We start from the raw sequence: 12,418 nt of genomic DNA on the forward strand, positions 1-12,418 counted from the left end.
TTCCTAGTGATTAATGAGAAAGCAGATCTTACACTATATTGGGTTCAAGGAATGACTGCAGCATGTATGCTTGTGAGATGCATAAAAACTGCTTGGCTTGGTTCCTAACAGTGTAAGCTGTGGTCAGAAATTTAGTGCAGGTGACACCACCAACCTAATATGCTGGTTAAGTTAGCTACTCTGCACTAAGCTCTGCCTTTTTAGGACACATTTCTAGGTACCCGAGCTATCTGCTTCTCACATTAAGCTGCAAATTTGGATCACAAGTACACCCACAAGTGTTGGGAAACAATGGCTGGGTGTAATCTTGACTTGGAAATGTGATTTTTTTTTTTTTTTTTAAGGGAACTCCATCAGAACCTCTTAATGGTGAGGTAACAGAAGAAACTGGTAAGACCTCACTGATGGCTGAAGAGGAAACAGCAAATGAAGTTCTAAGTGCTGAATCAAAATTGCAGTCTGAGAGTCAAGGAGAAGAACCCTTAACACTGTTTGTTCCACTAATCATTGAGTCTCCAGCAAAACCTTCAGAAGACCCTGTATCAGAGAAGGTGAGAGCATTGAAACAAAATGTGAAGTCATCTTTCCTTCAGAGTGTACAGATCTTGCTGGGTTTTTTTGTTTGTTAAGTAACAGCAACCTAGCTGTTGGTAGACCCTACCATCACATAAAATTAATGGGAGAAGCAATTATTAGGCCAGGTGATGTAAATCCATAAACAGAGTATACTAATGTTTCTGTTCTAATATGCAGAAGTGGGGCATATATGCATGTGATACCAAAAAGAAAGATACGTTGCTCCAGTTTGTCTTGGCAGTAATGAAACAGCTCTTTCTCACTAAAATATTCGTTGGATATGAGTGAAAAGCCACATCCTTATTTTGTCTAGTAATATTGCCCTGATGAAGTGTATAAGCAATTAATTACTGGTAAAATGCGCTTCTAGAACACATTATTTTACTGGTTTTTACATTATTTTACTGGTTTTTGTTTATAGTGCAAAAGCAGATTGTGATATGCTAGTAAAATGATAATTGTGTATGTCTAAAATAAAAAAAAGGTTGTGGTTTTTTTTTTTACCTGGGATTAATTTCAGGATGTTTTTCCTGTACCTGAATAATCCCTTGAATAATTTGAATTTGAAAACAGGAGAGCAACTCTGGATATCAAACATACTTCACAAAAGTCTTGGGCAAAAAGGAGGAAAGGACTGTACAAGTAGTATTAAAAACTGCTGAATGTCAAAATACCCTCCAAGGTTGATAGCTAGGGACAGTAGTTTTTCAGCCTCTTGTATCTTCAATTAATTGGCCCTTTGGTTGTTTTTGCACCCTTCCCTTCCTCCGCAGGTTTTAAATGCAAATAATTCCGAAGTGCTGACTGAAGAAAGTACATCAGCAGAGAAGGAGGGCACTGAAGAACAGCAAGAATCTGAAAAGACCACCACTGAAAATGCAGCTGCTTTGGCATTGAAGGAAGAGCCCTCTGACAATGGCCTGCCCAACTCTATGGTATCTGAAGCAGTAGAAGAATCTGTTTCTGAAAATGTATCGCCCAAAACAGCTTCCTCATTGGAAGATCAAAATGAGGAAGCAGGGCACAACTCACAGGAGGCCCCTGTTGCCTTGAGTCAGAGCTCTTTAATAGTGGTTGAACTTGAGGGTGTTTCTTTTCAGCAGCCTTCTGTACAGGAAGGACAGAAGAATCAGTTGGAAGAGCACTTAGAAGAGTCTGCTGAGCAGACGGATCAATACATGCAGACAGCAGCGGAGCGGGCTGCTGACAGCAGCTCTGAGGAGGCAGAAATTGAGGTACCCATTGTAGATCGGAGAAACTTGCGAAGAAAGGCCAAAGGCTACAAAGGTCCACCCAAGAAAAAAGGAAAGCCAGCTTAAAAATGAAATACTGATTGTTAATTCATCTATTTATAAGAAAGTTACTATTTTCTGTAAAACACTAGGGTGTAGCTAAACCATATGGGACGCGGGACATGTGTTTAAAATTCTGAGTTGGACCTCCTCTTGGGATTCATCACCTTTCCTCAGTTTTCTTGACTTTTTAACCACTAGACATTGAGCTTCATTAGAGTATGAAAGTAAACTCCCAGTCTCCTCCTTTTGTAAGGGATACATGCTGAATAAAAACAGTTGTGCTAGCAAAGGGAATAATTTGCATATTTGAGGTTGCAGTTGTGGAAGAAAAATGCAGCATGAAATCCTGGCCCTATCAAGGTCCCTTAAATTCCCATAGACTTTCATGAGGCCAGACATCACTCTAGTATGTGTTCCCTACTGTGGAGAAAAGCAGAACAAGAAAAGTCCTCGCTTCTTGTTCCCTCCCCATAGATTTTCTTGGATGAGATTAAAAGAATGAAAGATTCTGTAATTCTAGGTCTCAAAATACAGAAGGTATAACTCAGTAGATCAAAACAACATAAGCAGCATCTGTCTTTCATGAGAATCACTTGAAACAGCTGAGCCAGTAGCAGCATGGTCAGCACACTATCTGCCATAGCGCATTCTGATAATGAAGTTCTTTATGAAGATTAAGAGATGCCTGCTGCTATTCGTAGCTTCCAAAGCATGCATCTCTAAGCCTGTATTTTTCCAGAGTGTATGGAGTGTAGACTCAGTACGTACACAGAATCGTTTGAACTGCCTTCCTAACTACTTGCATGTGTTGAGTGGATGCTTGATTACCTGTTACATTACAGGGAAAGGATATGACAACTTTTGATCTCATTTTGGTCTGAATGGAAGTGGTTCTTTGTGTTTTCCAAATACTTGGCTGGTGCTGTGGGTTAACAAAATGTTGTGTCTGCCAGGTGTATGACTCCTGTGAGTGCTGGCATTTCAGGTCGTTGTGACATTCATTAGTGTGAATATTAGTGAGTGTTTCAGCAAATGCTTGTTTGCCAAAATTCTGTGCTTTTAGTTTAATTTTACAGTAAGTTACTCCTTAGTTTGCTGTGTGTTTCTTTCAATAAATGAAGCTCCTCTTGTAATGGGTTAAAAACTCAGGAATAACAAAGAGCAATGGTTCTAAGAACAGGAAATCACACCACTATTTGTCCTGCTATATGCCTTTTCTAAGATAAGTGAAGTAGTATCCCACAGTGACTCAAAAACAGAGGTATCTAGAAATTGCTGTTCAGGACTTCAGAGTACAAGGTTCACTTAAATAGTTGCAATGCTGTCTTAACTTTTATCCCTCTGTGAAGCTAATGTAAGAATCTGGGTTTGGATTTTATGCTTATACAGTTTAATTCTATTTATAAGGTATTTTAACGTGTAAGATACATTTGTACTATTTCTTTCAGCTAATGAAGTACCATCCTCCTCTTTAATCTGTTAAGAGCAGCTTATAGACAGAAGAAAAAAAGCTGTTTTTAAGAAATGTGTGTTACCTAAACTTTAGATTCAGGGTGCATGGGATTACTGAGTTAAACCTGGGTTTCTTGAAGTATTGCACACAGCTGTAACTTCCTATCAATGTATACATACAGGTACTCCTTATGAACCCCATGACTGGTAAATGTTTGTTTGTAAACATATTCAAGTAAACCTTAAGCATTTCTAACATTAATCAAGCATTTTCTATAAAGGACATAATACAAAACTTCTGTTATCTTCTGTATGGCTTCTCTTTTACTGCTAAGATTTATCGCGTTAAAGAGTGGCTAGGAAACACATCTATTGCATTGCTAAGAATTTGGGATTTGTGAGGGCTGGTGGCTTAAAAAAGGGTGGTTGTATACAGTATATTGTGACTCATCTTCCATTTTTAGAGCAAGCTTTACAAAAGATTAATCTGCCAAATACTTCAATTGATACAAATGTATCCCTTTTCAAAAAGTTAAGGATTCTTTTGCTTATGGAAAGTGAGTCCCAGTTATTTCAGTTACTTCTGGGTGGATTTTTGAAACATGTTTATTACTTGCATTCCCTGTGAAGTCAGAAAACAGTGTTCCTGAGAAGGTAGTGTCACTCATCTGGCCTTTACTTTTCATGGTTAGGTTGGAACTGGTGTTGATTAGTATATTTCTTTTAATATATTTGCGTATTTGATACATAAATGTTAAAATAAGATTATTAGATTAGGTCAGTCTTGGTTTCTACTGAGAACAATCAGATTTCTGATCTCATTTCAGAGTCCATTTTAAATACTGAACTTGAATTCACATATTTAAGTACAGTCTTGAGTACATACCTCTGTAAATCTGGGGTACCTGAGCTAGTAGCTGATGGCCAGACTGTTAGGTGCAGAATGTGGGCAGCTGGGGTGCAATTAGCAATTCTGATAACCCGTACAGACTTGAAAACACAACATTGTTCTAATTGTGATCACAGCAGTATTTTGAACTAAAGGGTGCAGTTTATTTCTGTAACACCTTCTTTGGCATTAATCATCTTGCAGTAAATATGGAGTAGCAAAATGAAAATACTGACTTTAAATAATAGTTTTTATTGCTGTATGGATTGTCCCATTGGAACAGCAGTTTAATAGTCTGTATCTTCTGTTACATTAATGCAAGGAAACATATCTGACAACTGTATTGACTGAAGTGTTTTACCTTGGGAAAACCAGCATTTTTTAGGCTTGGCCAATTTTTTTTTTTGTCTGTTAACTGTCTTATTACCATCAAGCTCTTAAAGAATTTTTAAGATCTTACTGCACCAGCAACAATTGATTAAAACATCAACTTTATACAAGTTTGTACCAAATGCTATTACAACATGCTGTGGAACTACATGTGTACAGTGAAAGCAAGCAGTATTATTTTTAAGCTTTATTTAGTCTAGGAGTAGAGTTTAAAGAACATTAATTTGTGACTTCAGCCTTGCACTTAAATGGTAAATGGTTTTGTATTTGAATCCAACATTTGTTCAAATGTCTCTCTTGTACTGCTTGTTAATTTTTAACAGGATTTGCTGTGCTTCTCCCACATCTCTTCTACTTTCATTTCATGCAGAATTCATGTTTGCTGTTCGTATGTTTCATAGCCCTTTACATGAAAATGTATACATGTCTTATTTCAAAAGTGCTTTTAACTTATTTGAAATTGACCTTGGTTTGTTGGATTTTTTTATACCATTTCATTTGTAGATGTCAGTAATCAAATTGATCATTTACAATGTCATCAACACTACTAAGTTAAACATAGCAACAAATAGGCCTAAGTTTCAGCTGCTCTGCTTTAAGTGATGATACCGGAATTTTACTTCCAAGAGGATACATGTCTAAACTTATTTTCACAAATGTGGTGTTAGATGTTTTCTAAAGTAGTGATGCCCTGTTTATAAATCTTAAGGAAGATGTGTTGCTATTCTAGAGTACTGTACTTAAGTCTTGTTACAGTGTTAGTTTTTCCTTTTAGTACTGTCTTGACAGCTTTTGAAATGTTTTGAAGTAGTAATTAAACTTCTATTTTGTGAGGTTTTTTTTTTCCTTGGTTTTTAGTATTTGAGTCCTTTCTGCTATACAAGAGGCATGTTTTAAAGTGGTTCAGTTCACTAGAACTAGCATTATTTTACAATCTGTCTGCTACCAAGGAGCTTTAAAAGCTTGAAAGATTATTAATTGAAAAATCTTTTACTGATTAAAACACTTTAGTGTACTTCATTAGCTTATGCATCAGACTCTTACAGAAAAAGGTGTAGAATAGTAGAATAGGCTGTTCTGAATGTTACAGCATGTATTCTGCTGTTTATACCAATTATGTAAGATGACGTAAACTTAGCACTTAATAATAGTTTGCTATAGACAAACCAATAAGAAATGCTGTGATGCACTCCCTAGAGTGTGGTACATTAAAAAGTCTTAAGTGTGACAGTTGTGTTATTCAGCCAACAAGTCATGTATTTATAGCAAAAAATGTAGTAATGTTCCTGAGACAGCTGTAGAAAATTAAACTATTCTGTTCACGTTATTTGTTAATGTGCAGTAAAGGGTAAGGCAACAAGAATTTAAACGGAGGCTTATCTGTTTTGACAAAATGCCCTCTCTCCAAGCAAAAGGCTTACTGGCTTGTGACCCTCTCTTAGTTTCAAATCACTTGTCACTATACAAAGAAGTAAAAATCATAGTAAGTTATTAAATCTAGACTAGGGCAATTTGTTAAACTAACAAAATAGCCCGTAAGAGGAGAAGACCTTGGTATAGTTAAAGTACTCTTACTCTGTCAGGTAGTGCAAGAGAAGTTAGAGAGCTGGTACAAAAGCAGCCAGCTTGACATCCTTGCCAGAGTTCCAGATCTGAAACATGGTCTGGTCATGAAGATGATTAAGGGATTGGAGCATCTGTCATAGAAGAGGCTGAGAGCTGCAATTGATCAGCCTGGAGAAGAGAAAGCTTGGGAGGCTCTTACCTTATGTACAAATACCTCTGGAGGGGTATAAAGAAGATGGAACAAGACTCTTCTCAGTGGTGCCCAGTGACAGGACAAGAGGCAGTGGGCACAAACTGGAATATAGGAAATTCTATTTAAACATAAAACACTTTAAACCATAAGATGGTCAAACACTGGATGAGGTTGCCCAGAGAGGTGGTGGAGTCTCCATCCTTTGGGATACTCAAAATGTTGACTGGACACTGTGCTTGGACACTTGCTGTAGTTGACTGCTTTAAGGAGGGGGCTTGCACTACAGTCTCATGAGGTCCCTTCCAACCTTAACCACTCAGTAATTCTACAGTCTGCTGCACAAACAGCTTACTGCATGCATGACCATCTCTAGCCTTAAACTTCTGTTAATACAAAAAAACCCAGTGCAAACCTATTCACATTCTGGCTTCTGAAGTATCTTTAGAGTTTTGTTTGAAAGTTTCCTTTTTACAATGTTGAGGGCTAAGAGTACCCTTAGAAACTGGAGAAAGATTATAAAGATTTGACTTGGAATTTGTGTTAAAAGCTCCTTGGCTTGAAATTAAGTATTACTTAAGAGTAGGAATATAAAATAGTGAGTATGTTTATTTGTAGTGATAGACTGTGCTATGTTTTTTTTTACTACCAAATTCTTGACTAGATTACCGATGCAGTTACATACAGCATCATGGAAAGCTTCCAGTTTAGAAGCAATTTTTGTTTCTTGTATTTTGAGGATGCAAGCTAAATATATATTGATCAGTTGATGCTTGTGACCTTTAGTCTTGAACGTTTCTTAAAGCCACCACAATAGTTAGAATTAGTTGTAGTATTAGGGTTGACACACCATTCTCAAATTTCACATCTTAAAACCCCTACAACTTCATACATTTAAACTTTGGAAACTGTTCTCCTCTTGCCTGGAACTAGAGTGCTACACTCTTCAGCCCTTATTCTTTCCATTAATGCAGTCATGGAGGCAAAGTGGAGAAAGACTTGGGGTGACAAATAGCTGCCCTGCTAGTTATCTTCCCCCCCACTGTATCCCTATGCTGCTAATGTGCTCTCGAGCCCCTGCATCTGTAGGGGCAAGTATCAACCTGAGTGTTTACTTTCTGATGTCGCTCTGCAGTAAGATTCTAGCTGCCTTCTTCCAGCTCTTCTGCTTTCCCAGAAGCAGAATAAGAGTTAGTATGTTCTTCTGTACCTTTAGCTATTACAGTAGGCCATCATGGCAGACAGTGGCTGTATTTCCCATCACACGTGTGTGCTGAATTAAGTATTTATACAATGTATCTAAGCCACAAAACTGCTATTGTAACACCACCAAGGTGGTTTAGATCAAATCCACACTATGTTAGCAAAATATGAAAATTGAATCACTTTATTTGGACAGTGTTCAGCCAAGCAAACATAATAAATATAAAAACCCAAGCAATCATTTCCGGCACACTTAAGTTCCTCACCAGCTTGTGGGGTCAATGTTCTTGAATGGTTGAGTGTTCCCAAGATCTTGAAAAATTGTTTAAACTGCACTGATTTTGCAGGAGCCCATATCCAACGTTTAGTATCAGACATGACTTAAACAAGTAGAACTGCATTAATACAGCCATCATTTTCTGGATTGTTTGTTACTTGTGCATATTTCCCTAAAGAGAAAAGGGAATGAGATGTCAACAAAAGCTTGAAGTAGTTCATATAGTAAGTTAGATATTTTTTATCTTTGCAAGTTCAATCCATGAGTCTCTCAAGTGTAAGGAATTGCTGTTCCAAAACTGAAATGCATTCTGAAATCTAAATCTACCTTCTGATGAGCTGCAAACTTAGGTTCTCAAAATATTTTATTCAGGCTGTTTTTTTATAAATGGATCATTCAGAGTTCTGGGTAGATTTAGGAAAAAAACCCAAAATCATATGTTCTGCTATTGCCCAAGTCAACCCCTCTGTTAAAAGAAGTCAGCATGATCCTTTGAAGATATTCTACACAGAACTTCCACAGAGAACATAATACAATTGTTCATAGTTCACATGGTTAGGTCTTTATAGACTTGTAGCACTGCTTAATGTGAGACACAGGCAAGCAAGTTGAGTCTTTGTTCTCAACTTCACCTAATTTGAAAGTGTGAACAGAAAGCCCAAGATTAAAACTTAAAGCTTGCATTTGAGAGTTGCCTAGTAGTTGCTTCTGCTACAGCCCAAACCTAACATTTAACAATAGATCAATTATGATGATAGGATGTGGTCTTAACAATACATCAGACAATGAAGACTTAAAACTTTTAAAAGTAGTTCTGCAGTATAGCTAGTTTAACCACTTACCCCAGATAACTTTGCCCCCTTGCGTCACCAGGCCGAGCTCACTCACATTCACCTCAATGACGGTACCCTTGGTAATTACACCCAGTGTTGTATACAAAGGAGAGGAAGGATTCTTTTTTACACCAAGGATAGGTAGGCAGAAAGTTGCTTTAAGTTCAGGATGTGTCACATGTGCCTTCTTGAAACGTAAGCCCTGTTGCATAAGGAGTATTAGAGTGAGTTAATACTTGCTTTAAGCCCTCACAACTCATCTAGTTTAACACTTTCAGCATTATGTCCTTAGCTTTATATGTTTTGAGAGACTGGGAAGAATGAAACAACTTAGAACACAGAAGCTATCTGCCTACTATAGAATGCCAGATTTGTTTAAAAACCTGACTAATGGCAAGACAAAGCTTTCCATGTATTTTTTCAGGATGCCAATTTTTAATAGTAGTACAAGAATACTACTTGCTACCTTTGATGGGTTTTGTTCCACAAAGAAATGAGGCATTTATGGTAACACATTTAACAGTGCTACTGGTTTTTAAGACTAGAAACTTTTCCTTTTTTCTTGTAAAACTGAAAAACCTTTCCAATATTGTAAAAATACCCATCTCTTACAGCACTTTCTGTCTAGCAACCTGTGCTTTGTAAAGGGTACTTTACCCATTAAGTACTATAAACTGTTCTTGCATCAATAAAAATCTATCCAAGGCTTCTGTGTAAGATGACCATCAAGACAGTAATGAGGTACAATCCAACAGGCAGCCTGCATATTGATTCTGTTGATTCCTGTGAGGAAACAGGAATGGGTATAGAAAAAATACGTTGTCTTAGTGAATCTAGTTTTTCCTCCTGTGCACTACCAGGCTGCTAGAGCCCAGGCACCGTTCCTGCAGCTGTATAAGAAAAGGTCAGGCTGGAGGCACAGCATTTCCCTTACATACAGTCATGACTGTCCTTCAAGCTTACTTAACAAGCCAGGAGGGAGTTCTGGAGTCCTAGAACAGAGTTGGATTCTGCAGCTGACAGAATGACAGCAGCTTGAAAAATAAGCCTCCAACTTTAAAGGCTACTCAAAGTGCCTTTGCTAAAGACCTTCCCATGCTAAATCGATAGTTCGTAGCTTTAACTTGCTGGCATCATCTGAGTGATGGGCGTAAGAGCAGAGATATTTCAACACAGACTGTGACTGCACGGGTGCTTCCCCACCCTCAGGCTATTAGACTTCTGCAAAGAAACTAAGAGGAACGTCCTACATCAGTAGTAATCAAGTGCATTATCATAGAAGAAAGTTTCCTCGCAACAGGAACTCAAAGCAGTAAGTCAGAAGAATTATTACTTAAACATTCTTTATGGCTCAAGAACATTACCATTGGCCGAATGAATCGCTCGTATTTAGGAGGCTTCCTAGTAAAGCCATCTCCAACAAAACAAACTTTTGTAACCATTCTCTTCCAGGCTTTCTTCTTTCTCTTTCCTGTACGAATCACTTTTAAAACTTCTGTTTCTCCTTGAGCACGGACCTTTGGCACAGGAACCTCCCATTTCCCCTGGAAGGGGGGAAAAAAAATGTCAATAGTCTTACATGCCACATTGCTAAGTGAAAGGGGACAACCAAAGCATAAAACAAAATTTCCCCAAAGAGTATTGGTAGACGATACTTTTTGTACTGCTCGTAACTACTTATTTTAATTAGCATTTAAACTTATGAAAATCAAGATATTGCATACACTTACTTTGTCCTAGATTGCTCAGTTACTCAAGGTTTTGGGTTTTATTTAGACTTTGCTTGTAGGCTGTAAGTCACCGCAGCATCAGCAACAACAAGTAGTCATTGTCACAAGTAACTGTAAATATCTGAATCTTAATAAAGTTACTTACGGCTTTTTCTTTCCTTTTCTGCTTGATCATGTTAGAGAGAACCTTAGCCCGGGACTGGCCCTCTCTGTCCAGCAGATAGGCTGGTACAGCTCCTTTAGGTGTTTTTTCATCATTCTTTTTCTTTGTATTTCTCTTTTCATGCATTTTAATGCTGCAAGGGAAGAAAACCAGTATTAAGAGTAGAAAAAAAGAAAAGGCTCATTTTTAGATATATCCTTTTAACTTAGCTTGTGCCTAGTCAAAATTTTCTTTTTAAGAGATATTCATAAACAAGTACACATTTATACTGAAGGAATAATCCTAAATAATTTTCAAGGTAAACTAGTGATTTCACTTATTGTAACAACTCACAGACTGCATAGTGCATAAAAGCTTGTCAGTTCCCATCAAGACAGGAACACAAGACATGCATCTTATTAAGGAGTTTCTGAATGACTTAAAACAAGTAGCCAAGCTCTTTGAGAGACAGTAGTCTTCCTCTCTGACAAAAAATAACATACGACTCCTCAGATTTGATGGCAGTGCTTACAAGTCTGAGGCACTTGTATGTGTAAAAGGGGTCCTGTTTTGTTAATTTGGAGGCCATTTAGTGGGGAAAAAAAAAAAAAGGACCCACAAACTGGTTAACAAACCCAACACCTTTGCAAGTAGCAGAGGAAAATAACTGTTTACACTTAGAAAACAACAAAACCAACATGGATAGATACTACGTTCACTAGCAATAAAGAATATTCTTAACAGCTTTGATTTCTATTTCTGAACAACAGAGAAAATTGTTTATCTATGCTTGATATTGTAATTTATCCTGGAAGACAAGCCTCATGTTCTGCTCAAACACTGTGTACATGACTGTAGTTTTTTTATTAACACTGTGTAAAAAAAACACCTGCTGCCTCCTGCTACACTAATACAGCAGTTGATGTAAATGCAGTCATATTTTTTGTCATAATTACGTTAGTCATTGCCATTGCTAATTAACACTTATCTTAAGGAATGCTTTTAGGAGCAGAACTGTTAACATCCATCGAGAAAGAGGGTAAATATCTTCACTGTGACAAAACCCACTTTCTCCTACAACCTGAGCACTATTTAAAGGTATAACGTATGATCCAAGTAGTTCTTTGCAGCGATATTAAGGTCTCATCTCATCCTTCAAATGTCAGGGTGACCGGACGGCGTCAGAGAAGCAGCGGGTACTCACGTCTTCTTCATCTGTATCTTCTCAGCGTGCCGCTGCTTGTGGTAGAGCTTGGCCTTCAGCCCGATCATCTTCTTGGCCTTCCGCGACCGCTCGTGAGGCTCGCGGCCCTCCTTCTTCCTCCTCCGCTCGTGGTAGTCCAGGCGGTAGCCATAGCGCTTGCGGTGCAGCTCAATGTACTCGTTCTGCGGCTGTGGGCACAAGGCAGCGCGGTCAGCGGGTATCGGCGGCCGAGGACCGGGCGGCCGGGCCCGGCGCCGCTGGGACACGCGGCGGGAGCCCGAGCAGGCCGCGGTCCGACGGCGGCATCCTCAGTGCGGGGCAGCGTGGCCCCCTCGGCCGACTCGGCCGCCTCCACCCCCGCCCCGTCCTGTCCCGTGCCCCGTCGCCCCCATCCCGCCCCGCCGTCCCGGCTCCCACCATGGCGGCGGCCCCACGGCGTCTCCCCGCGCCCCGCCGTGCCCTCCGCCCAGCAGCCTCCTCCGCAGCGAAAAGGGCGGGCGCGCCTGGAAGCGGCCCCGGCTGGAAACGCTCCCCCGCGGCGCTTTGGTTCCTCCTGGCGGAGAGGCGGCCGTCCCCATCCCTTGAGGGCTGCGCCCCCGACTTGGCGGGCCGGGAAGAGGGGAGAAACGGAGGGGGAGAGGCCGGAGCGGCGCTTTGTGCCGCCTGGGTAT

The 12,418-nt window shown here is 39.4% G+C and overlaps 2 protein-coding genes across 2 annotated transcripts in view; one reads left to right on the plus strand and one right to left on the minus strand.

Annotated features, from left to right (window-relative positions):
* The window catches only part of FAM169A (family with sequence similarity 169 member A), a 30,690-nt gene extending 28,795 nt beyond the window's left edge, over positions 1-1,895 (plus strand). The window contains 2 exon segments of the mRNA XM_075726965.1: positions 345-551; positions 1,350-1,895. Coding sequence (XP_075583080.1) covers positions 345-551; positions 1,350-1,895 — 753 coding nt within the window.
* A 5,834-nt stretch (positions 1,896-7,729) lies between these two features.
* On the minus strand, positions 7,730-12,206 carry NSA2 (NSA2 ribosome biogenesis factor). Its single transcript, XM_075726133.1, has 6 exons — positions 12,165-12,206; positions 11,748-11,935; positions 10,547-10,697; positions 10,036-10,215; positions 8,681-8,873; positions 7,730-8,010 (listed from the first exon to the last, which is right to left on the minus strand). Exons 1-6 carry the CDS (start codon positions 12,165-12,167, stop codon positions 7,943-7,945), a joined length of 783 nt encoding a protein of 260 aa, XP_075582248.1. The 5' UTR covers positions 12,168-12,206; the 3' UTR covers positions 7,730-7,942.
* Between the last annotated feature and the right edge of the window lie 212 nt (positions 12,207-12,418).

Source organism: Pelecanus crispus, chromosome Z, assembly GCF_030463565.1.
Source record: "Pelecanus crispus isolate bPelCri1 chromosome Z, bPelCri1.pri, whole genome shotgun sequence".
NCBI classification, from domain to species: Eukaryota; Metazoa; Chordata; class Aves; order Pelecaniformes; family Pelecanidae; genus Pelecanus; species Pelecanus crispus.